The sequence below is a fragment of the Apodemus sylvaticus genome, chromosome 14, assembly GCF_947179515.1.
Source record: "Apodemus sylvaticus chromosome 14, mApoSyl1.1, whole genome shotgun sequence".
Lineage (NCBI taxonomy): Eukaryota > Metazoa > Chordata > Mammalia > Rodentia > Muridae > Apodemus > Apodemus sylvaticus.
Genome location: NC_067485.1, coordinates 36,792,687 through 36,819,409, shown reverse-complemented (window position 1 = coordinate 36,819,409; position 26,723 = coordinate 36,792,687). Strand labels below are relative to the sequence as shown.

General features: G+C 44.8%; 1 protein-coding gene across 3 annotated transcripts in view; it reads right to left on the bottom strand.

Annotated features, from left to right (window-relative positions):
- The window catches only part of E2f3 (E2F transcription factor 3), a 75,540-nt gene that overhangs the window by 12,137 nt on the left and 36,680 nt on the right, over positions 1–26,723 (bottom strand). For 2 of the 3 annotated variants that reach the window (XM_052156514.1, XM_052156516.1), the window contains exons 2-3: positions 1,690–1,801; positions 173–392 (exon numbers count right to left, since the gene is read on the bottom strand). In XM_052156514.1, the coding sequence (XP_052012474.1) occupies positions 173–392; positions 1,690–1,801 (332 nt within the window). The remainder of the gene's footprint in view (positions 1–172; positions 393–1,689; positions 1,802–26,723) is intronic. The other variant, XM_052156515.1, reaches the window with a different exon arrangement.

The window sequence follows — 26,723 nt, the reverse complement described above, 5'->3', positions numbered from 1 at the left end:
TCCTCAGCCATGGCTTTCTACATATAACTTTGAGGAGGAAAGAGAAAATTGGGAGAAAGAGAAGAGGGGAGAAGCATGGGTGTGAATGTAGAAGCTAAAATTTGGATAAACTGAGGCAGTCCTAAAGGCTCCGAGGCCGGCTGGAGCCTGAGGAGAACGCGCTCCGACTCACATCCACTGGACGTTGTTCTTAGACTTCTTCTTAATGAGGTGGATGCCTTCCAGCACGTTGGTGATGTCGTAAATCCTCCTCTTCTGTACTTTGAGCACCTCTGCTGCCTTGTTCAGATCCAGGACCCCATCAGGCGACTGGCTCAGGAGCTGAATGAACTTCTTGGTGAGCAGACCGAGTGACGTATCATACCGCGTTTTTTCTGAGGGAGATTTTGGAGCTTAAAGAAAAACAAAAAACCGAACGGGTGGGGGATAGGGGGAAAGGTAAAGAAATGAAGGGTTTCTTCGCAGCTAAGCAAGCCCTCTTTCCCACGGCAGCCAGATTAGTATCTAAAGCAAAGCTGGTTGCTGTTTGGGGGTAAGTTACAGAAAGCTATGAGGTTGTTTTATCAGAAAAGGAAGAGATGATAAAGACTTCTATGTCGGGTAATAACATTTCCTTGGACTCTTTGTTAGTAGTTTCTATGTTCTTTTACCCTGGGCTCTGGGTCTAGGTGTTCAAAAGTATCTGTTGAATGGATGAAGAAGTGCGGAGGCCTCTGGGAATCTCATTTACGAAGCCTAAACTCATGGAGCCAGGTCATTTTGTTCAAGACAGGGTCTCAAACAGACTCCACCCCACCAGTCCTTGAGTTATCCCTTGTCAATCCATCTTTCAGAAAAAGTCTTATTTTGATGAAGAGTAGCTCACAAAGTTCAAGCTCCCCGCCTCTTTTCAAGGACGCCATTTAGTATTGTGCTATTCTTTTGCGGGAGCTCACATTGAGGTTTTAATTTAGCCCTTACACATAGACTGCAGATGCAGAACGGAGAGACCGCGGGGCAAGATGGGCCAAGCCTAACTTAGCTTTTGCATTAAGTGCGGAAACTGAGGAAATATTTGGCTGTCTATAACGCATTCGTTTCCTTCTCCAATGATATGATAACAGTACTCACTGAGGCAGAAACCAGCTGGGACTTAGCACAACTTCTACTTTTTCTTTTTGTTCCTTCCTGAACAATATTGAGTATCCCAGGCTGGCCTGGAGCTTACCATGTAGCTCAGGATGATACTGAACTCACGACCTTTCCCTGTCCAATTCCCAAGTGCTGGGACTATGGATGTGTCCTAACACAGTTGGTGTATGTGGTGCAGGGGACTGAGCTGGGCCCGCCTCCTGCTAGGCTCTGCCCAGTTTCTAGGCTATGTTGTGATGAGCTGGAGAAGGAGGTTGGCAGAGGCATCATTTGTGCCACCACACGCGCCTCCACCCTTGCACTCAAGTGATGTCCATTAACGGAAGGGAAAATTAAATTTGACTAGTTCAAAATGCAAATGCGTTCAGGTACTGGAGTAGGCACCAGAAGAAATTGTATTTAATTTAATTTATTTATTTATTTTGGATAGGCACAGAAAGAAATAAAGAAGAAAACATGCCAAAATTATTCACACCTTGGCACCCTTCCAGCCAAAAGCTTTGCGAGTTGGGAGTACCACACCGAGGAGAACAGGGAAACAGATGAAAGCATCCTTACTTTTTGGACTATCAGGACTCCGTAGTGCAGCTCTTCCTTTGCCTTTGGGGGTTTTTAGACCATCTGAGAGGTACTGATGGCCACTCTCGCCCAGCTCCAGCCTTCGCTTTGCCTGCAGACAGAAGGAGAGACAGCTGTCAGTGGTGCTGTTTGTGCGTCCTTCTCCTGCTCTATCCCACCTCTGTGGCTCGTCAGGCCCCACAGTCACGGTCTTACCCAGAAGGCCAACCCATCACACAAACTCCCTTCCCCTGCACAGATCCCGTACCTACACTCGGAGGGTTGAACAAAGTGACTCTTCAGTTCTGGCTTTATCATTTATCCACTGTTTCAGTGTATGTGCTGGGCATAGGGCTGGTTGCTAAGAACACCTCACGCACTCTGGAACATAAGTTCACATTCGTGGGGATTTCTCCATCTGACCTGGTTGGATACTCCTTGTGTTCCCTAGATACTGTATTTGCTTCTTCCCTAATACTTCATGGTTACTTTTTCTGCCTCTCATTTCCTTTAAGACAGACAGTTCTCATTTATCTTTGCATCCTGGAGCTTGGCAAAGAGCCTGGGTCTGTAGGTATTCAATCACTCCTTCTATATACATTCATCAAATGAGTGATTCAGAGGAACACAATGAGCGACAGGCTACAAATGGCCCTTCATCAGAAAAAATAAACATTGCAAATACACCATCATGGGCTACAACCAACAGCACTGATATCCGGCAAGGGAGAAAACTTCTTGTAAGTTTTAAACTTATTTTTCACTCCATTGAATATCCCTTTAACACATTCTACATACCCAGAACTGCAGTTAGGAACCGAGGTAAGCAAGAATAGGAATCTCGTCCTTCCCAGTCTATAGTTCAAGCTGGAAGACTAAATGCTTGAGAAGTATTTAACGTCCGAGTTTTATGGGTGTTTAGAGCATGGTGTCTCCACAACTAGATACCTGGCAGGACAATGGGTACCAAGCTCTCTTTAGTAAGCTTCTTCTAGTAAGATTTGCAACTTCAGACTAACTGCCTGTGATATGGGATACAGGTAACTTACCAGAGGATGATGGCTAGTGGCTTGTTAACTCAGTCTATAACAGTAGCCACTGGCCATTGGTCTACCTGATATACACTATACTCTATAAGTCGGTCTACCTCGACCTATACACTATACTCTATAAGTATGTCTACCTCAACCTATACACTATACTCTATAAGTCGGTCTACCTCGACCTATACACTATACCCTATAAGTCGGTTTACCTCAACCTATACAAGTCTCAAATACACATTGGGTTTAAAACAAAACAAAACAAAACAAAACAAAACAAAACAAAACAATGAAACAGCCTATGAATTTTGTGTGTGGAAGTCAGAGGGTAATTTCAGGCATTGTTCCTTGGGCACCACCTATCTTGATTTTTAAGACAAAATTCTTATTGGTCTCAAATTTGTACATTAGACTAGCTGACCAGTGAGTGGACCACAAGTCCACTCCACCTTCCCAGAGCTGAGATTCCACTACACTCAGGACATCATAGACAATGACAAGCTTTTTACCAACCATCTCCACCAGCCCAACAGCTCATTAACTTTGATACTGATTATGTTCAAAGGATACTCTGGCTTTATAAAAAAAGATTGAGTATTATACACAATGTGCATGCTTGTGCACATTATTTTTCTATTCGACAGGGCTAAGCTAAGGGCTCATCAAATGGCCCAGGAAAGATAATTCAGCAATTTGCATTCTCCAAATCATTTCCTGCTCCCAGCTCTCTTGTCCAATACAGGTATGTCGAGTTGCATAGTTGAGTTGTGCTGGGCACTGTTCCCTCTCTCTGGAGGACCATCCTTTCCTCCTGAGAATTTGAGTGTATTTGAACACATCTAGGTCTGGCTAATGGCCGTGCTTCCTCCCGGCCCACCCCACAGTGACTAGGTTGCATGGTATAGGGCCAGGTCTGGGGAAGAAAGGGATGACTCAACTCTAAGGATTTTCCTGGAAACACAGGCAAAAGTTATCGGCTTGAAAACAGGGATGGAGAGAAAGGAGTCTGACCTGGCTCACGCACCAGGAGCAATACTTGGTCTTCTCCACACCTTTTTGTTGCTTTAGCCAATAAAAAATATCTGTGTCCAAAGGACTTTGGGTCGAAACATTGGAAGTGTGTTGTGAGCAGCAGTAAAGTCAAGATGGGCTTGGGTGCAACGGGGAGCTGCAGGGTCCCAGTAGAATGCAGAATGGTAAGGTTCATGCGCATGTGTTAGTGTGCGTGACTTCTTGTGGTAATTGGAAAGCTGTTACAGATAGAAAAACCTTACTTTGAGGCTAGACCACCTGATAGTAAGCCATTGTGTTTTGGTCCTGTTATGTCTGTGAAGAACCCAAAGAGTTTGAACAACTGTTTCCTCTATCCAAGGCAAAGCTTGAAGTCTGGGAACCAGGAAGAGCTCGGAGGCCTCAAATCTATGCTTTCCTTAAGCTCTATCCTCTGGCCAGCAGCTGAGGGACATGTGACTTTTGCCTTATCACCTTAGGCCATTTTAATTTGTGTAGAGGGAAAGAAAGGCCTAAGGAAGCACGAAGTCCCCAGAGGTCTATTGCTAAGAGACTGAGCTCTAACTTCAAGGACCAGAAGTAGTTTCCATGTGTGACTCTGGTTACTAAGCATCCACAAGGCAAACCAATTCTAAATACCAGACAGTATAGTAAGTGCTGTGAGAGAGCAAGGCCTGCGATGTCTCAGTCTCTTAAGGGTATTATTCATGAGGCTTAGACACCTACACCACAAACAAGCAAGCTATGGAAGAAAGGCAGCCCAAGAGATCCTTTGCCGAGTGTCCCACTGGGGAGGCCATTAGCAGTTCCATCAATCATCCCATCCCCACCAAGTCAGCCCACACCTGCCATCCCTGTTGAAGACACAAGGGGCTAGCTATGGACAATGATCACTATATGGTGCTCCACTTTCTTAAGTGGGCATTTCTGTTGGTTTCTTCCCCTTTCTTCCATTTCATGAATGGGAGGGAGGGAGGGAGGGCTGACTAGACTTGAATGAACAACACATTCATTTCCTGTTAAGTCCCTGATGTGAACATACCTATAGTGTCTGGACTCTGTGGGCAAAGGCTAAATTTTGATCTGTGATAGGGCATTGTTGTTTCAATGTTGAACACGGCAAATCGATTCCTATATACTTAGTAAAACCAAAAGCTAGGTTAAATAGCGCAGGTGATCTCTGCCCCCTCTGACCCATGCTGGGGATCCTCTTCTGTCTGCCATCGTTTCGACTGCTCACAGTGAGAGCATCTTACTTGAAAACTGTGAAATGAAACATGTCTTTGCTCTTCATTCAGTGTCCTTACAACACAACTCCCCAAACTTCAGGATTCTCTAGTGACCTGACTTTGGTGTGTTGATGAGTCAAGGGGTGGCAGTTACTAGAAGGTTGGGGCTGATAGTACTTTTGGGCTATTGTGACAGAATACTTGACAGAAATAACGAGGGAGGAAACGTTTATTTGAGCTCATGGTTTTAGGAAGTTCAGCCCATCACAGAGGAAAAGGCACAGAGGAGTGTAAGCCATCGGGAGTGTGGAGGAGGCTGGCATCACAGCACAGTGGCCAGGACCAGAGACAGGTGTCCCCTCCAGAGGCCTGCCCTCAGTGACCTGGGTCCCACCTCCAACAGGTTCTGTAGCCCTACAACAAGTAACCCCACCTGGTGGGAAACAGCATTCAAGACACCAGCCTGTGAAAGTCTGTCCGTCCCCAGCCACAATAGGGATGTTAGTCCCAACTCCAATCTTCGGAGAGGGAAAGCAGGGAATGACGGTTGAGTTGGTTGTCAATGGGCAATAATTAAGTCAATCATGCCTATATAACGAAGCTTCTGTTAAAACTTAAAACACTGGGTCCAGAAGGTTCTGGGTAAGTAAATAATCGTGGAAATTGGTAATCCAGACGAGGTATATTAGGTCCACACCCTTCTCTGTACCTCACCAACCACCTCTTTCCTCTGGAATAGCCATCATATTCAGCCAGTAAGGATAAGTGCTCATGGAAGCAGAGTCACTGCTGGTCAGTCAAAAGCACAGGTAAGAAGAGCCCTGGGGCTTGGGGCTGGCATAGGAGGTATCATGGCTTGGGGACCGGGCCCTTTAATTTTAAGTAAATGGAAAGACTGATAGGCCAAGCAAAGGTCCTGACCGCTTTCCAATACACCAGCGTTGCACTCAATTATGCTATGATATCTAATGATCTCCCCATATGCAGTTGCCATCGCCTTCTATTGAACGTGAGAGGACTGAAATTTAAAACCCTCAGCAACATTCTCAAGAGCCCAGAATTGGTATGCCTCATCAGGGCTTGTCTCCACCTCTCGAGAAGCTTGGGGGAAATCACCATATAAAAACATTCGAAGAATTATTGTAAAACAATTCCACCTTACTTTAGTCTTTCCTTATAGGTATGTGTGCAGGTGCCCACAGAGGCCAGAAAAAAACGAGTCTCCTGGAGCTGGAGTCACGGGCAGTTTTGAGCCACGTGATATGGGTGCTGGAAACTCAACTCCAGTCCTCTGCTGGAGGAAGAAGCACTCAGCCACGGAGCCACTTCTCCAGCGCCTTGTTTATTCACTTATCTATTTGCATGCACGTGTACACAAATATGTGTAGGCGTCCTTGGAGGCCTGAAGAGGGTAGCGAAGCCCCTGGAGCTGGAGTGACAGGAGACTGTTAGCCACATGATGTGGGTGCTAGGAACCCCACTCCTCTGCAAGAACAGTAAGAGCTCTTCCTTACGCACAGGGCTACCTCTCCATCCCCTTGATACTGTCTTCATAATAAACTTGAATATTATTTTATCCTTTAAGAAAAGCCAAACCTCTTCTTTCCATAATAGTGCATCTGTACTTTAGTCACCACAACCAGGTAAATGTGAAAAGCAAGATTTTTTTCCTGCTCCTGATCCCTGGGTCCCTTTCTCAAAAGTAAGCACTGGGAAGTTATTTGGACAATCAGATGTTCTATGTAAATAAATCTAAGTCTATATAATATATAGATATGACACCATAGTGTAATACTCTTAACTTTTGTCTTCTTACAAATAATAGCAATGCCTATACTATTTTATAAACAACATGTCTTGGAGTGTGATGCCTGGTACTCTGGATAGTGACTTTACTTTCTCATAACTGCATAACATAATAATTAACAAACTAAAGTTTTACTTAAGCTGTGACTGAGCATTCAACACTATTATGTAATAATTTCTCCATGAATGTTAATGATGACTCTGTGGAATAGGTATTAACATACTCCTTCTGTACTGAGCTAATCAGCGAATGTGGTCTGTCCAGATTCTAAGCAACCTTGACTTTTCCAATGCTTGAGATGAGCGTCCTCTGCTTCCAGGGCGACATGTGGGGTGTCACTGCATGATTTTATATGACAATCATGGTCCAGAAGTTTTACTTTTCAGATAGGATCTCACTATATAATAGTCTGGGCTGGTCTCGAATTCACAGAAATCTGCATGCCTCTGCCTCTGAGCGCTGGGATTAAAGATGTGTACCACCATGCCCAGCCCAGAAGATTTTCCAATTCTCTAATTCCTTACCACAACATTTTAGTGTTGTCACCTGTAAGAGACATGTGTATGCATGATAACTGTGTCTGTGTACTGACTGCAGTTTAAGCACCACATATCACACAGAAAAAATACTATGGAGATAAGAGTTGTAAACAGAGATACATGATCACGTGGGGCAGTGGGGAGCATAACACTATTTGAACAAAAGTTCCTCACAGGGGAGAGAGGCAGGGAAAGAGCCAGGGCAAGCTAAACTAGGAAGTGGAAGCAGGAAGATAATGATTGTGAAGCTAGCCTGGACCATGCATAGAGGACCTATAATTAAAAGAAAAGATCCATTTATCAAATGTTCATGGTGGCTATTTCTGTGAAGTACAATGAAAGGAAATGAGGCAATGACATCATGCTTATTTTTGTAACATTTTATTGTATTTTTGAAATGGCCACACCCACATATTAAACTCACAACATTCAAACAAGCCAATGTCACAGTATAACACCAACAGGTATTCCTTCTCTGGCATCTGTGCATCAGAAACAGCAGTTGAGGCATGGTGACAAACATCTTTTAATCCCAGCACTCAGGAGGCAGGAGCAGAAGAGCTCAGTGAGTTTGGGACCAGCCTGATCTACATGGCGAGTTCTGGGACCGCCAGGGCTGCTTAAGGGGACACTGTGTCAAATCAAACGGCAGATTCTCAAATACATGTAGCTTCCCATTAATGGTGTTTAGCATAAATGGCCATATCTTGGAGGGGGCACAATGGTCCCTGATACTGAAGAGGATGCACACAAACCTGGAATCCTACAGTGAGATATAAGAGATGAGTTCAGAGCAGCATTCTGTGTGAACCCGTGAGCGAGGAGCCCAGAGAAACCAAACCTCTCCAGGTGAGGGTAAGAGGTGACCTAAACAGGTGACCCGAGGGCCCCAGGCCATCTTTCCACCGTTATTTCCTGAATTACAAGTACTACCCAAGCTCAGTCATCTTCCTTCTTTTTGACTTTTAAACAATACTATAACTTTTTATGTGTGGACTCACTTGGGGATCCAGCTCTCCATTTATGAGAGTTTCTAAAGGCAAAGCATCTGAACGTTGACACACAATGCTTAGAAGCCACTTAGTCCTGAACTCAGATCTGCCTACCTTCCTTCCTATTCATTTTTTAAAAATTATTTTACAAATTATTCTGTCGTGCATGTGTTTGTTTCTGTGGGAGCATATGCATCTGAGTGCAGGTGGGACTTGGTGGAACCATTTCTTTGACCTGTTGTTGCCCTATCTGGGGTGAATGGGTGCTTCTGACTCACCAGGGAAAGCTCCCGTAGCGTTTGTACGTTCTCGCTGTGTGTCCAGTTCTTTCTTGCCTTTCTATATCTCCACTTCCCTCTCCATCTTAGATATTCTACTGAATCCCCACTCTGTTCTGCCTACATCTCCCATTCTGCTGCCTAACCTTTAGCCTGCCTCCCAGTCAGTCCCCAACATGGCTGTTCTGCCAGCTTCCTTCACTGTCTGCAGTGCTGAAGCCTATGGTAGACATGATTTATTTGCCTAGTATTGGAACCTGGGCCCCATGTTAAGAAAATGAGGTCCTATCAGTGGGCACGGCAAGCAGTCCCATATGCTACAGAAGTTGAGAACACCCACTTCTCTCTTCTAGTTTCTCTGGAACACTGGTCACACCGTACTTAAAACCATCTAGCTTCTTAGTCGGGCGGTCGTGGTGCACGCCTGTAATCCCTAGCACTTTGGGAGGCAGAGACAAATGGATTTCTGAGTTCGAGGCCAGCCTGGTCTACAGAGTCTCTGTATAGCCCTGGTCTCCTGGTCTCCAGGACAGCCAGGGCTATACAGAGAAGCCCTGTCTTGAAAAAACCAAATCTAAAAAAAAAAAAGAAAAAAAAAGAAAGAAAAAAGAAAAAGAAAAAGAAAGACAAGGGTCTCGATTGACCCCCCATGGACGTTACCATAATCACATTTAGGAGTCACACACACAAAATAATTGGGTTTTTGAATGTGCAAACATCAGAAGTTAACCCAAATTAAACATGGTAATATGGTGTTCACCCATACTGTATGTAGCAGAAGCCTGCACCGCAGCCTTGGTTCTGAAGACAGAAGACACTGCTTGCATTTCACTCCAGATACACCAATGAACACACCCCAGGAAACAGCACACATCCGAGACTGTGTAGGTCACAAACTACTGCCTTTCCACCACACACACAAAGCTTTCTGCTGACACTGTGGCTTAATTACGGAAAACAAAGACTTTTTTTTAGTATTTTCCTACCATTGTTCCTCAGCATAGGAAAATCACATTAGTGTGCATCGTTGGAGTGCAGTCTTAGAATTCAAAAAACAGAAACTACTGTTTGAGTTGACTTCCGTTTTATTAAAAACCTGAGAACGAAACAGGCTTTCCAATCATTTCTGAAATAGCCCCAATCATATTTCTACCATTTAGTTATACATTTATGCTACTGGCACTCTCAGTATCGAAGATCATAAAGCAAAAATGTCAATTTACTGTGAAAAAGGTTGAGCATGCTTTAGTTTCTGTGGTGATCTTCCAAGATTTAACTCCTTACCCACTGGATCTGAATACTGGGGGACTGACAACAGAGCCTGAGCAGGCCAGGCCCATGCTCTACTACTGAGGTATAATTTCCTCAGCTCAAGATTTCATTGCTCATTTTAAAATAAAAAGCACATCTGTTTTATTAGTATGCAAATTTGCTTTTGTCCTTAGTAAGTGGTAAGATTGTGTTATGCAAAAAATGGCTTGAAACAATTCTTAAATAATTTATTATCAGTAAATGGTTAGTTAGTTTGTATACCTATTATATATATACTCCTGGGGTCACATAAAAATTTCTTAATCAAAAAGGGCTGCAGTTGGAAAACTTGAAGCCCTTGACCTAGGTGGAGGTAGGGCACAGACCCACCCTGAACTTGAGCCCTAGGAAACATCAGATGCTGATGATAATCCTGGTGGTGCCACCAATAGCAGGAGGCTGATCACAGCACTGTGACAATCATAATAGAGGCCCAGGAGGCTGGCCCCAGAGGAGCTCACCGTTGCACCCCTTATGGGGGGCTTCACAACTTAGCTAGGGCTCTAGCTGTCTAAGTTTCCTTGCCCCCACTTCCTCCCCAAGACTGCTTTTATCTTTCCAATCACTCTGTGAGTTACCCAATATCCTTTCAGTAAGTTCCTCTTCTGATTCAATAAACCCCAACTAGTTCTGCTTACAACCCAGTTAAGCACCCTTGCAGATTATCAATCTACTGCTTTCCTGGAACAGGTCTGAACAGTGTATGGAACATTAAACTGTGTTTCTTACAGGGTTTTATAAAACCATGTATTTTACCCTGGTACTTGATAGTCTAAGGAAAGAATTCAAAGCTGAACATCGGTGGTCTTCAAAGCCCCAAAGACTTGTTTCCACAAGTTTTTGAGAAAACCACACCCAATCTGAGTCTCATTCTTTTGGATTTTGCTATTATTTAATTCTAAACCTTAAAGACAAAAAAAGGGCTTCATTTTACGTTCACAGGTGTTTTGTCTGCATGTGCATGCACCACAAACTGGTCCTTGGAGGCCTGAAGAGGAATTGAATCCTCTAGAACTGTAGTAGCAAATGGCTATGAGCTGTTGGTTCTGAGAACTCAGGTCCTCTGCAAGAGCGACAAATGCTCTTAACTGCTGACCCATCTTTCTAGCTCCAGACTTTTTTTTTTTTTAATGTGTGCTTATGTACATAAACCCGAGAAACGGTGAGATCCCCAGAAAGTGCAGTGGCTTCAGGGACTGGTGAGCTACCCTATGTGGGTGCTGGGAACCAAACCCAGTCCTCTGCAAGATGAGCCGCACTCTTAACCACTAAACCATTTCCCAGCCCCGCTGTTAGATTTCATGCACTTATTTCTATTTTGTTTTGTTTTATGAATAAATTATCTGCTCTGGTGACATCAAAACCGAAAATAAAATAAAATAAATTGAAGTGTTTTGAGGCGACCAGTCTCCACTGGAGCCCCACTGACTCTTGGTTTTATTGATGATACTTGTGAGCCTAGACCCTGTGTTCACAGTTTCTTCCTCTGTTCTACTTGGATGTCAATGGTATCCATTCCTGGCATTCCAGAAATCTGTTGAACTATCTTTCCCATCAAGGACATCTCTCGGGGAGTCAGACCTCCGTATATAACTCAGACTGTACGAAGGTCAGTCTTCTCAAAGCAGCAGTGATCTTCTGTATTTAAGTCTCACTGGGCATGGTGGCATAAACCTGTAACCGCAACACAGGGGAAGAGGAGGCAGAGGCAGGGGACTGGCTCCAAATTCAAGGCAAGCCCTGTGTGTCCATGGAGAATTCTAGGTCAGCTGGGGCCATAGAAAGGTACAGTCTCAATACAAAATAACTCACATTCATGAGTAAGTACTCCAGACAGGCTTGCTGGTAGATGAGCTCACATGACTGTGACGATTCCTTTTGCAAGTTTAGTATCTTCTTCAAGCCTTTTCCCCAGTACGTATAGAATGCTGATCTTCAAAGTAAAATCCTGGTTGGTTTTTATGTTAACTTAAACACAAGCTAAAGTCATCTGAGAAGAAAGAAGCTCAATTGAGAAAATGTCTCCATAAGATCAGGTGGCAGGCAAGCCTGTAGGGCATTCTCTTAGTCAGTGATTGATGGGAGTGGGTGGGAGGGGAGAGGAATGTGCTGCTCCTTGGTGGGTGTGGTCATCCCTAGGCTGGTGGTCCTGAGTTCTATAAGAAAGCAGATGGAGCAAGCCAAGAGACGAAATCCAGGGAGCAGCCTCCCTCCATGGCCGCTGTATAGGTTCCTGCCTCTAGATTCCTGCCCTCACTTCCTTTGATGAACAGCGATGTGGAAACTTCACAAGCAAAATAAACTCTTTCCTCCCCAGCTTACTCTTTCCGTCATGCTGTTTCATTGCAGCAATAGTAACCCTAAGAAAGGGGTCATAAGCTTGTAACCCTAACCCTGAGACAGGAGGATCTTGAGTCGAAGGCCAGCCTGGGCTACATGAGAACTTCTCTTAAAAACTAACAATAGGGTTTAGAGAGATGTTTCAGAAGTTTAGTGTGCTCACGATGAAAAGTCAGAGTTCAGTCCCCAGCACCAGCATGGCAGCTCACAACTGCCTACGACTCCAGTGCCGGGGGATGCAACACCATCTTCTGACCTCCCACAGGCCCACAAACAAGTAAGCATCTGTATCCACTGGAATAGAAGGTAAGGAGAAAGACCCAACGAATAAATCAACTAAGCCTAATGTAACTCACATAAAATAAGGACAGACGGGCAATACTTATAAGTTGTAGATGATTTGCTGCTGAGTAACCTGTGCCCATGGGTCCAGCAGTGCCCCGGCAGAGTGGTCTGGATGGACATGCTGGATACTGACACCAAAGCGTCGGTATTCTGCTCCAAGGGGAAACATGATAAGCTTTTCCTGGACATAGAGGAGAACTGCACCAAGAAACCTAAGGGAGGGTTTCAAATGCACTCTTCTGATTTGTGATGTGTTGTTTCCTTAAAACAACTGCTAACCTTAACTGTGTAAATACTGCCCATACAAGGGAACACATACTCTCTGGACGCCCAAATTTCTATTTTTAAATTTGGCAAAAATATGTAAAATATATTCGGTGGCGAGTGGTGATGAAGTTTAGGCTAATCCTTCTGTGCAGATTTCTCACATCAAGTGTTCTGGAGTCTTCTCCAGTAGAGTTCAGTTTATTCTACTTTTTTTTCTGAGTCTTAACTTTTGGCCTTGTGATTTTTATTTCTTGCTTCAACAACGGTGAAATAAAACAGGAATTCAAAAGCATGTTCTGCAAAGGGCAGAGGAGTTTGTTAGGCTCTGACATAGCCACCGAGAGGATAGCAAGAATGGACTGGGCTGTGTTCCCATAAAACTTTATTTATAAAAGAGACAAGGGGCCATATTTTGGACCACAGCCAGTTCTTGGACTATGGGGATAAATTCCTTTTGTAACTTATATGTCCTTTTAAAATCTCTCTCTCTCTCTCTCTCTCTCTCTCTCTCTCTCTCTCTCTCTCTCTCTCTCTGTGTGTGTGTGTATGTGCACGCACACGCAATGTATGTGTTCATTTAGGATGGATGTTACCAGGAATGTCATTTGACAACCTTGATATTAGTCGTTGCCTTTCACTTTGAAACACTTATTTCCTACTGCACACACCAGGCTAGCTGGCCCATGAGCCCCTGGAGATCTGCCTCTTCTTCCCATCTTATTTGAAAAATACCAGATTACAGATGTGCATGACAATGTCTGACTGACTTCGCATGGGTTCTGGCAACTTGAACTCAGGTTCCCACATTTGTGGGACATGTGCTTTTGCCCACGGAGCCATCTCCCTGTGTGCAGCTGGCTTGCACTCTGCAGCCCTGGGCTTGCTACTCATTACATAGACCAGGCTGGTTTCAAACCCACAAAGATCTATCTGCCTCTTGAGTGCTGAAATTAAGGGTGTGCACCACCACACCCAGCAGTCATTTGTGTCTTTATTAATGGACGGTGTATTGCTCACCCCATTATTTTTGGGGGATGATGGGAGATCTCAGCCATGATTTAGTCTTTTAGCTGAGGACTAAAAAGTGATGCTAAGCTATCCATCTGAATTGCAGGCCATAATCCCACAGCTATAACACAATGAGAGAATGCCTTTTTATGTCTTCAGCCATTCATAGATAAGGACACAGTTTATAGGCAGATGAAAAACCATAAACAGTTTCTTACTTGGGGGCTGATATATAATTTTAGGGAGCAGCTGAAGCTAGAGGATCATCAAAGAAGCATGAGTTTGATTGAGGGTGATCAGAACAGACAATGAAACTGTTTCAACAGCAAGGAAGACAGCAAAGGAAGGCTTTTGCTGGTTTTGCACTGTGCCATGGAGATCAACACTTAGACAAGTGACAGGTAGCTCTGCTCACTCTCCCTTCATTTCATATAAACTCAAACCTTCTGCATTTGGAGGCTGGAAATCTCCAGATTGCAGAGGAGGAAGGAGAAGCCCAGGTGGATCTGGTAATGTTCTTGAGCTGAGAGGATGGAGCTGAAGGATGGGGGAGGGAGGTCAAAGCAGCCAGATGGTGGACAGAGTACAAGAAGGAAAGGGACAGGAGTGGGGGTAAGGGAGAAAGTGAGCCAGAGTTTCCAACTCCAGTGGAGATCCACGGAGAGGCCCTCCTGTGGATTCAACGGAGCAGAGCTGGGCCCAGAGAACATCCAAGAAAACTGGAGGATACACATAAACCCAAGTCCTACAAAAATAAACATGTACTGTGGTGGGAACTCCTGAGGGGCCAGAAACTATGTGTGCTCCTACCAGGCAGCCTACAAATGCCTTGTAAATCATGGGTACCGAGTAGAGAACTGAGGTCAGTATTGTCACCTCATTCATGGGTAAAAGCGGTCCACCAATAAATACTACTCCGCACACACTGAATGAAGCAAGACCTCAAAGAAGAAACTGGTGGCTGCAGCTTGGAAGTTCAAGAACATTTACAAAAATACAAGAATGTATTGTACCCAACAATGCCTAGTTTCCAGAAAATAATTGCTAAAGAGGCCTAGTTGGAAGTGGTGGTGTACTTCCAGAATCCCAGCACATAGGACGGGAGAAAGGTGAGTTTAAGGTCAGCCTGCGATACAAGAGCCCGTCCTCTAAACCAACCAACCAACTAATCATCCACCCACTTACCCATCTATCTTCCAAAATCCTATCAAAACCCAGAGTCAGGGCTGGAGTCACGGTTGTTCAGTGTATAAGGCTGCTTGTGGCCAAGCCCGACAACCCGAGCTGATCCCAGAACTTACACAGTGGTGGAAGGAGAGAGGCAACTCTTAAGTTGTCCTCTAACCTCTCTACACCTGTTGTACTGCACAATACAGACAATAAATAAAATTTTTTTAAAAAATTAAAAAAGTCACATTGATTAAAACGGGTGATAAGGAGAACATATAATTCTTTAAAGAGGAAGAGACCAAAAACAATAGAACAGTTCTCATAACAATGCACCCAGAAAGCAGACACGAGCAAGCTTGACTTTCATACCTAGCAAAAATACCCTTCACAGTTCAGAGAGAAAAGACTTTCTTAGAGGTAAAAGCTAAAAGAAGGCTGGGGATATAGCTTAGGGTAGAGTTTGAGCAAGTGCCTGGTTTGATCCCAAATGGTGTCTGCAGAAAGGATTCTTCAGCAGTAGACTCAGAGCAGAAATATTAAATCTCCTCACCCCCCCAAGGAGGAGAGTGTGTCAAGAGGAAACCTGCGTAGGTAGGAAGAACATTAGCAGTGACTAGATGGGAGCACAGATGACTTCTCCCCCTTGATTTTAAATCTCCTTAAAAGACAACCATCAGGGATAGAGATGGCTGAGGGGTTAAGAACACTTGTTCTCCCAGGAGGCCCAGGTTTGATTCTTAGCACCCACACCACGCAGCTCACAACAGTTCCTAATCCTTGCTTCAGGTGGTCTGACACCTTTGGCTTTCTGTGGCAAATGCACTCATGTGTACACACACACATACAGGCACACACATTTACATAATTTAAAAAATACATTTAAAAAAAGAATTATTTATAATACAGCAAATATGTATTATTTTATGTGAAAAAATAGGTATCATACAGAAAATTCTAACATGCTGGCCAGCTGTGTGTGCGTATGTGTGCAGATGTAACCAGAGGTCAACTCTGGGTGTCCTCAAGCACCAACTACCTTGTTAACAAGACAGTCATGTACTATGTTGGTAACAGGACAAATTCAGAACAGTCTCTTCACCCAGTGACAGAAAAACCTCTCCACACTGTATTTCTTCATCAATTAAATCTCTTCAGATACATTCTGCAGGCTGAAGAAAGGGCTCCTCAGGAAAGTTTATTATACTTGCTGCTCTTGTAGAGGACACAAGTTCAATTCCCAGCAACCCTATGGTGGCTGACTCACAACTGACTGTAACTCCAGTTCTAGGGGATCCAAAACACTCATGTGACCTCCTCAGCCACCAGGAACACATGTGTGTACACACATATACAAAGGCAAAACATTCATACACCTGAACCAAATTTAAAAACTGGACGAGCCCAGTTATTTCCTTCCTCTTGATGTTCATTTCTCTGACGTGTCCTCTAGCTATATCACTAAAGAGCAAGTAACTGTGGAAAATCTTGCAGAGACCCAACTTCATATGCCCCACTCCCCCGCCACTCTCAATAAGGCAAACACAGGATTAGGCAACTTTTAATTTACCTTTCTTTCATTTTTCTGAGACATGGTCTCACTACGTACCTTATAGAGCCTACACCTTGCCACACAAACCAGGCTAGCCTGAAACTCACAGACATCCACCTGCCTCAGCATCCAAAAGTGCTGGGATGACTTCTGAAGTCATTAAGTCATTTTCATAGCCCCAGAGGAGGAGCTTATGATGGAAGGTCTTTCTGACTACTTCTCAATGACTTCCAGGGAAGCACCAGGTTACAGAACATCATCCTACTCACATACAACAGGTCTACCCACTTGTGAGCCAGTTCGCTGTGTAAAGGATGGAACAGAACCCGCGGGAAACAAGTTAACCCACACCAAGATACCCATCACCTATCTCTAAGATCAGAATGGGCCCTTTCTGAAAACATCAAAGACAAGGGGTCGCCAGGCGCTTCTAGGGAGCCCCACCAGAAGCCTCCACACAGAGGGACCTACAGTAGTCTGAAGAGAAGCGTAGCTGGCGAGGACCAGTGTCACCCACCTGTGCCTTGGCACCTCGGTTGGAGGAACATGGACAGATGGATCCCCACAGCCCAACGCAGCTCCTCCACTCTCACTAGGCAGTTAGTGTTACAATGCGGCTGCCTGAGCAAGGCTTGAACTCCCCATTACAACTAATGTGGGCAAATGTTTTGAGAGGCTGTGGTTGGAAATTCTCTCACTTACCCAGGAAAGTGCAGAACAAGGCCCCTGTTAGCTTTTTTCCTACTCTATAAGGAGCCATTACCTTTGAGATTCAGAGGGAGAAAAAAAAAATCGAACAGAAAGGCCTCTGGCAGGGACTCCTAATGAATACATATGAAATCAAGTTCATTTTTCAGATGCACATAAAAGGGTCTGGACAACACTAGGAAGAAAGGGTGGTAGGAAATGTGGGTTGGACAAGAGGGGAGCTGCAGCTCTGAAATATACAAGCCCCCAAATTCTGACGTCACTAAACATGGGGAAATAAAAGTGTTCTTTATTAAAATGAGCTTGGAAAACATGTTAGTGCATTGTATAGGAGAAGGGTAACATGGATAACTTTTACTAAGATAAAAATCAATGACAGGCCACAGTTACCAAGAGACCTCGCTGTCCTCTGCTGCTCCATTATCACAGGGAAACCAACTTTTTATGTGAGCAGGCATTTAGCTGACATCAAACATAAAGTCATCTACGGGCCACAGCGGCAAGCACAGCTAGCTGTCCAATTTGAGATTCTGTCTCCTTTGATTTTGTTTTCCAACCCATTTACCTTCTAACTTCTTTTAGCATAAGTACCTTATATTAATTCTAAGCACTAAATGCTATTTCATAGGTATTTACTAGTTAGGAGACCAAGCAGAGAACTAAGAAAAGTTTGATGCTTCTATTTTTACATTTATATATTTATTTATTTTAAATGTGTGTGCGTGTACACACACACACACACACACACACACACACACACACACCCCACATGAACCATGGCATGCCTTTGCAGGAGTCAGTTCTCTCCTGTCTTGTGTGTTCTAGGGGATCAAACCAAGCATCAGCTTGGGAGCAAGTGCCTTCGCCCACTGAACCATCTCAGTAGCTCCTTCATGACCCTTTATGGGGTCACATAACTAATGAGGGGGTGGTGAAAATCTGGCAATATCAAGGATCTCTTGAGCAAAATAAAATTAAAATTCAAAGATGAAGTGAATTGAAGCGTTTTTGACAGTGCTCAAAAGCCTTGGTGTTTTTTCTTTTTAAACATTTATTTGTTGTATGTGTGTGTGTATTTGCGGACATCAGAGGACAATCAGAGGAGTCCATTCTCTCTCCACTATGTGGATTCTGGAGACTGAAATCAGGTTATGGGGCCTAAGGACAGGCAGGCACCTTTACCAGCTAAGCCATCTTCCTGGCCTCAGCCTTGATTGTGAACACACAGCACACACTCTGGACGTGCATGCCCTCACACCACGGAACACAAATGCACCTTGTCTGCAGCACGCTGGCTCAGATTTAAGATTATCTGTGTCATAAAATGTAATATATTTTACTGTCTACGCAGAGCTGTGTGCCTACAGAAACATGGTAGTTTAATTATGGAAAACAAAGACTTTTATTCTGTCCCTACTATCATTCCTAAGTATTACGAGAGAATCCATGTAAATACCAAATTAGTGTATCTCTGAATTGTACAGTATCAGACAGACATATCCATCTCATTAGTGTGCAAGTTTGCTGTCGTCTTTACTACATGGAAAATTACATGTATACCAGGGAGTTGCTTAAAACACATTCTTTATAATCAATGTGGAAAAGGTTTCAGTAGTTCCATGCTGTTTGAACATGACAAGTCTGGGAACAGAGTCTCTCTAGACTACAGTATTTCCAGATTAACTCAAGAGGACTGGGAGAAGCCACTCATCTTGGAAGGCTATCTGCGTCACACCCTCCCACGACTTCCCCTCGCCCACTGCTTATCTGGGAAAGCTCACCTATGACCAACTTAATTCACGGGTCTCAGATGCACGCTTTTCTTGATGATTGACCCCAAGTGAACTCCACAGAACCCCAGGAACACACATGGAGATTCCTATCAGCAGAGCTGGCTTTTTTGGAATAATATCATTATTAATGCAAAAGAACCACCTGGCTACAATACAACACATACACATAGGCTAGACAAAAATCTCAGGATTTCTACAAAGTAGTCAAAGCTTATGGGTCGGTAATATTATCTATACATGCAAAGCATACAATTCCCCAAAGCCCAATAGTTTTAGACATATGGTTTGATCCTGTAGAGACTGTGGTCTGTTTTTTCTATTAGTGGACTAGCACTAACTTCCCTGTGCTTCTATTCACACCTTTCATTGCCCACTCACATGCACAAAGGCTGTCATTCCATACAAAACAAGGAGGGAAACAAAGGATTACTTGACTCGTATCACCGTTTAGGAGCAAGTTCTTTCTATCACTGCTCACAGCCATTTACAAAAACAAATAAAAGAAACCACGAATATCTGTGTTAAAAAGACATGACTTCTGTTGCACCAACGTACAGCAGATTTTGCAAGTCAGCAAAATATAACTTATTATTTAACCTGGGAGCCTGGATAGCAGGCAAGAGACCTTAGTCAAGCTGTGGGTCCAGTGAGTCTGAAAGTGAAGAGGAGAAAATGTCCAAGAAATGCCTTCAGTGAGGTTTACAAGCTTGGCGTCTTTTTTAAGTACATAGTGTGTGTGTGTTGTGTGTGTGTGTGCTTGTATGTGAGTGCATGCGTGCACACGTCAGAGTGAGAGTCAGAGGTAGATGTTGGTCTTCTTGTCAACTGCTTTTCCACCTTACTGTTTGATAGAGGGTTCCTGACTGTACCTGATGTCTGCACAGCCCTTAGACTGTCTTGGCTGTGTAAGGAGTTGCTAGGCTCCCCCTGCTCCATCTACCCAGTGCTGGGATTACATTCTTTGTATGACCATACAGCATTCCCCTTAAGGGCACTGGGGCACCTGAGCCCCAGGCCAGCTTTACAGCTCCCTTTACTGTGTTCTTAATCTGCATCTTCCCTCCCTTGTGGAAAACTTTGAAAGACTCTGTCTGGGGAAATTTTCGCAGGAGAGCCAATAAATAAGGCCACGGATTTCCTAAGAAGGATTCTCAACTGTTGCTATGTTAACAGGAAAAGATCTAGAGAGGACTGTTGCTCTCAAAGACAGCACAATCCTGCAGAGGTCAAAGTCTCCAGAAGGGGTTCGAATTAATCTGCTAATGCCATCAAAATGGAGCCAAATAGGAAAGTCTGGCCCTGACCTCTTTGGCACGGGTGGCCTCTGGCATTTTATTACCTTTGCTTGCAGCCAGCAAAATCAACGAGAGACCATTACGAAGAAAATCAGAAGGAAACAAACACACTGCAGCCCGAGTTCTTCTCAGATGGGAAAGCCACCCAGGAGCTAAGTTCCATGTGGGCTGCTATGTAAATGACCAATTTCTTGTCCTAAATACTCATCCTAAGGACCCCCTTCTCTGTACCACACGTATGATTTTGTTTGTCTGTTGTGTTTGCACACTAGTATGCATATATTATGGGGTCCACGTGGAGGTCAGAGGACAACCTATAGGAGCCAAGTCTCCCTTTCATGGGTCGTGAAGGTCAAACTCAGTTCTTCAGCTTCGGTAGCAAGTGCCTTTACCTACTGGCTCAACCATCTTGCCAGGCCAAGATCTTTCTTGTGTGTGATCTTTGGTCCCTGTGATAAAACTCCATGACTTTAAAGGCCCAGTTTTCAAACTTGCATACACACTGGAAATGTTTGGGGGACCTTTAGAAAAATCAACTCCCAGGTCTCACTCTTGAGGCATGAGCTTATTTACATATGGGTGGGGTAGTGCTAAGATTTCTCAAATGGATTTAGGGGGTTCTGGCCTGCAAAGCTGCCCTCAGTTTAAGAGTGGGCCCAGTGAGGCTCAGAAATTACTGCTGTGTAGGCGCGCTCCGCTCTCACTGGCCCACAGCCACCTCAGGTAAATATGTATTCCATTCTGGTGTCAAATTATTTTTAAAGGCAGAAGGGAGAGGGATGAGAAGGAACAATGCTGCTTTTGTTGGGGGGTAAACAAGTTTCCAGTGCCACAAAATTTCCTAGCATATTCTGGAAACCCGTTCTTCTGGTTTTTAATTATATGACATTGGGAAGCCCTGGCCTCGTCGGCGGGATTTTGGATGCAAGCAGCAGTGACTCCCTGAGCTCTGGAAAATTCCTGAAGAAATTTCCCACTCCTAAGCATACCAGGGTCAAATAACAGATATCACCATTTCCTAAGTCCTCACACTATTGCATGCCAAGAAGAGCCAATCCCACCCACTCAAGACGGCAGCACCACAAGACCGTGATCTGCTATTACAAAATTAAATACAACTTCTAAGGACGCCACAGGACTCACAGCGGAGCATGCTCAGATTCCCCGGAAGGCTTCACTAAGAGGCTCTAGGGGCCCTGCGCGCAGGATCGTGGGTGACTGACTCCACACTTGGGTCCACACAGTAACAAGGTGTCCAATCTCTAGATGGCAGGAAAGCCAGGCAACCCTGCTTCCATTCTGTCCCCTGCCTTGACGTTTGCTGAGAGCACATAGATTTGTCACCCGTCTTAACCTTTTCTCTTCAGTCACCTTCAATTCCAGAAGAGCTAATCCCCAAAAGAAGACAGTGCTGCACCGGAATCAGTTACTTGGTAGGAATCCACTACGGGGATGACAACAAGGAGCAGATCAACAACAAATATCAGACGGGCCGCAAGACTGGAGCTGAGCTGGAGGGTGGGCAGGACACTCTGAATGAGGCTGAATGACCCAGTACACTTCTTGCCCTCTGTTAAGCCAAATCCTAAAGTTGGGACCTCGAAGATGGGCTGTAACTCTTATCTGTTCCCCTTCCCAAAGCAGCCACCCCAAATAATCTCCATTTGCCGCTTTTCACATCTTTAACTGGCTGAGCCTCGCTGGAGCGCGGCTTTTTGTTGGTGGTGGTGTTTTATCTTTGGAGACTGCAGCCTCGCGTAGCCCAAGCTGACCCTGAACTTGGGCACTTCACGCTCCTCCCTCAGGCGTGGAGACTGCCAGTGTTCAGGACCTCACCTGAGGTATGCGGTACACGGGAGCGCTGTGCACAATAAGCCAAGTGCTCCACCAGCTAAGCGCTAGCCCCAGACCTCCGGCATTTGCCATAAAAACTCTGATAATAGGTCAAAGATAGGCGTGGCCATCGCCGGCAACTTCCAAACAAAGCAGATGTTACTTTGCGCATCCTCACATTAAGAGCTTACAAAAAGCATCATTCTTAAGTAACAAGAGAGGTTTCTATACAGCCTCAGGCCTGGGAATAAAGAAAGAAATTGAAACACTTCAAGTAACACCAGACATTGTCTTCGGGCATATCTTGGGATTTGTTCCGAAAAGGCAAAATTTCATCAGACCCGTAGGTCTGAGCATATAGGTCAACTCAGTTCCTTCACTCATTCAGGTTCAGGAGTAAACATTGTTACTCTTGAAGGGGAGAGCTGGCACTGCCTTAAACTACAAAAGGACCTAAATGCTCCCACCCCTATACCCCAACAGTAACCCATCGTTTCTAGTTTTACATGGGCATTGAGTGTACTTTCCATTTTCAAAATCTTTATAATGGAGGCATAGGCCATGGGCAAGGGCATCCTCTTCAGAGCATTGGGACACACATCAAATACATCATATATTTGAATATAGGATGGATGATACCACAGAGATACTGCATGAAATGAGAATCAACTCTTTTATGTGTGAGGGGGCAGTGGAAAAGGTTCCCTGTGATCCATGATGCAGGAGCTAAGAAGAAATGTGCTCTATAAAGTCACTTCTGGCCAGGCTGTGGTAGCACACACCTGTAATCCCAGCACTCGGAAGACAGAGGCAGGTGGATCTTCAAGTTTAACACCAACCTGGTCTACGGGTGAGAGTTCCAGGACAGCCAGGGCTATACGGAGAAACCCTATCTTGAAAGCAAAACAAAAACAAAAACACAAAACAAAATGGTAACTTCGAGGGCCCAGCCAGAAGGCTCGCTGGCAAAAGCGCTTGCTGTTCATGGAAGATCTGAGGTCTGATTCCCGATGTAAAAGCTGGACACGGCAGTGAACAACTGTAGGCCAGCAGTGGGGAGGCAGAGACAGGTGGATCCAAAGCCTCAGGGAGCACGTGGACTCGCATATGCATGCATCACACAAATGCATACGTCTATGTCAGGTGTACACTTGAAGATGAAGGAAGTTATCAACTGGGAAGAATTCTTGGAGGTCAGGATTAAAGGCAAGCTCCCTCGCCTTTATAAAGACCTCACATATCAAAGAGACAAACAGACAAACAAACCAGAAGAAAGCAAATCAAGTGCAGGGCATGCTGTGTGTGTGTGTGTGTGTGTGTGTGTGTGTGTGTGTGTGTGTGTGTAAGAGAGAGGGTGGGGAGGGAAGGAGAGGAGAAACACAAATGACAGGGTGTTCAACCTCTTTCAATTTTTAGCTATACAAATTTAAACCATATGGATATTGTACATTTTTTTTTTTTGCCTAAGAATGGCAAGAATCCAGAATGTACAATCACCCACTCTGCTGGTGAAGCTCCCCTAAGCCGCCATTAGCGCAAAATAAATCAGTTCTTGGAAAGGAACTCAAACTGGGCCCACAGTGCAAGTCTGCAATCCCAGCTTGGAGGACTGCAAATCCAAGGACCACTTGGGCTACAGAGTGAGTCCAATGCCAGCTTTGGCAACTTAGTTTCAAAGTAAAAGCCACCGTGGTTTGAGCGGTAGAGTACTTTCCTGGTATGGGCAAATAGGTAAATTGACGATTTATTTGGTAGATTCATTCCTTGGTAAATCAAAATAAATAAACAATAAATTAGTTCCCAGGAACATTGGTACCATGAAACATGATCTATGAACATACCCATTGCCCAAAGTTCCCTACATACAAATCTGTACATGCAGGAAGTAATGTTCACTTATGGGTGTGGGAAACTCAGTGTCGTTCAATGCGCAAGCGCTACCTTGCTATCTATTCTAAGACGACAGGTAACAGCAAATCAGAGGACTGCTGAAATAGATTTTCAAAAAAATCTTTGAGCTGGGCATGATGGCACACATCTTTATACCCAGAACTCCAGAGACAGAGGCAGACAGACCTGAGTTCGAAGCTAGCCTGATCTGCAAATAGAGTTGATCAGCCAACAAAACCCTCTCTCAAAAAAGCAATCCAAAAATCCCCGAGTCTCATAAACAGTGGAAGAATTTATGACCGTGTAATAGCATTGCTGGTCTGCAAAAGGCATTAGAAGGCCACTGCACCGGAACAGACTGGACAGCAAGAGAGGCCAAGTGGAGACCCCACGGAGGCTTCTAACAATTACTGCACAGCGCCCAGCTATGTTAAAATGAGAACTGCTGGGGATGCTGCTCAACTGACAAAATGCTTACTGTACAAGTATTAGGTGCAGAGTTTGATCCCAGGACCCACACCGAATATGCCAGAATGCAGAAAGCTTACTGCGGTGGCAGAGCAAGACGGTTTTCCGTCACTTCCAGATGAGCCAGGACCCCATGGTGAGAGAGAGACCTCATCTAAACAAATCCAAAAATCGAGTCATCAACACACGCGCGCGCGCACACACACACACACACACACACACACACACACACACACACACACGCAAGCAAATGAGGGAGAGAGGCGGAGAGAGAGAGCGCGAGCAGAACATGCTGATTTTCTCTTGTAATCCCAGCCTGGGGAGGTGGACACAGGAATCTCTGGAACTTAATGGCCAGCCAACGTAGCTTAATGGGTGATCTCCAGAGCAATATAGAAACCCTGTCTAAAAAACCACAGGGTGGATGTCTCCCAAGGAAGGACACCAGATGCTGACTTCTGGCCTACATATACATGTGCACACACTCACACATACAAAGAGAAATTTTCAGTACACACAGGAACATCTTTTCCTACAGGTATGTTTTCAGCACAGCCCAAAGTTAAACAAACAAACAAACAAACAAACAAAAAACCACCAAAAAACTTGGTAAACAGGACTAAGTCACCAAGCAGGCCAAAGGTACTACTGACCTCAGAGATGGCAGGAGTCCTGGGGCAAAGTCCCCCCTGCAGAAATGAACTTTTCAGACACAGCACTAAAGCAGACCTCTGAGGTGAAAGCAGTCAGGCTTTTAGCTTTACAGGATCATTCACTTTCTATAAATTCTCTCTTCCAATTACCACAATGAATTTATATCTCCTTCCAGCCGATGCTTTTAAGTGAGTTCTGATGTCTGCATAGGAGGTTTCTTACTACAAGACCTACTCCCCTCGCCCCCAGCTTTGTTTTAACAAACAATCAACAGGAGCGCTAATTAAAGACTTCAAATTCAAAATTGCCTGGACCAGGCAGGAAAATCTGACCTGTTCCTCCCCAACCTCTCAAATTTGCCATTTAGCTAATTCAAAGTGAAGGTGGTATTTCCAGATACAGGATAAAAGTCACAGCACCCAAAGTCCCTCCATGTTTGTCTGGAGATAGGCTGGCTATCTCCAGTCTCTAGGCGCCTGTTTCTGCTGTGCTGGGGACCAGCCCAGAGCCCTGTGCTCCACCACTGAGCTCCACCCCAGCCCTATAAACAAGTGTATTCCTTTCTTCCTTGTCATCTTTTTTCGTTAGTTTTCCACTTACCGAAATTTCATGTACGAATCATTATGCCTTTTAAAAAGCTCCCCTATAAAATATAAAATAAAAAGCATCTCTAGTCAGCCTGCTGCTGCACAGGTGTATAAACTAAAGGCAAGTGTTTAACTTTGCCTGGGATATGGCAAAGCACCAGGGTAGCATCTCCCAAGCTGTCAGCCCTGCAGTAGGGGGAAGTCTGCAAGGCTCCCCTGATGCTCGGCCCTAAGAAGCCAGCAGGAGGGTGTGCATCAGCACCCAAGGCAGCATGGCTGCTCGCACAAGCTCACACGCCTCCAAGAGCAGATTCGCGCTTGTCAGGAGAGGCTTCTAGGCTGTGCGCTGGGAGCACTCAAGATACTCGAAGCGACAAGGAGCCCATTATGTACAGGCTTTCTCTACCCATCGCTCAGCGTCCCGCATCATCATCTGCAATCCACCTGCAGGAAGAAGGAGGCCACGGGAACCAGGAAGGCCCGAAGGATGGAGCGAGCGAGCGAGCGAGCGAGCGAGCCTGGTCCTTGCGGTGGCTCTAGGTCTCAGTGTTCCTTTCCCAATTCTGGCCCTCATTCTCTCAGCACCAAAGGCAGTTGTGATAACTAAAACTTAGATCCCAGGCCACTTAATTTTTACAGTGTACTCTGGTCACTTGAAAACCCCATCTACTATCAAGAATAAAATACAGGCAAGTCTTCAAGTGCGCCGGTTGCTCTTCCAAAGACCCAGGTTCAATTCCAAGCACCCACACGGTTGCTCACGATGGCCTGTAACTCCAGTTCCAGGGGAGTTGATGCTCTCTTTTTGCCTCTTTGGGCACCATGCATACATACAGGTGGTTCCCAGCTCCATGTCCGATGCTCTATTCTGACCTCCAAGGGCACCCACATGCATGAGCACGCGCGCGCACGTGCTC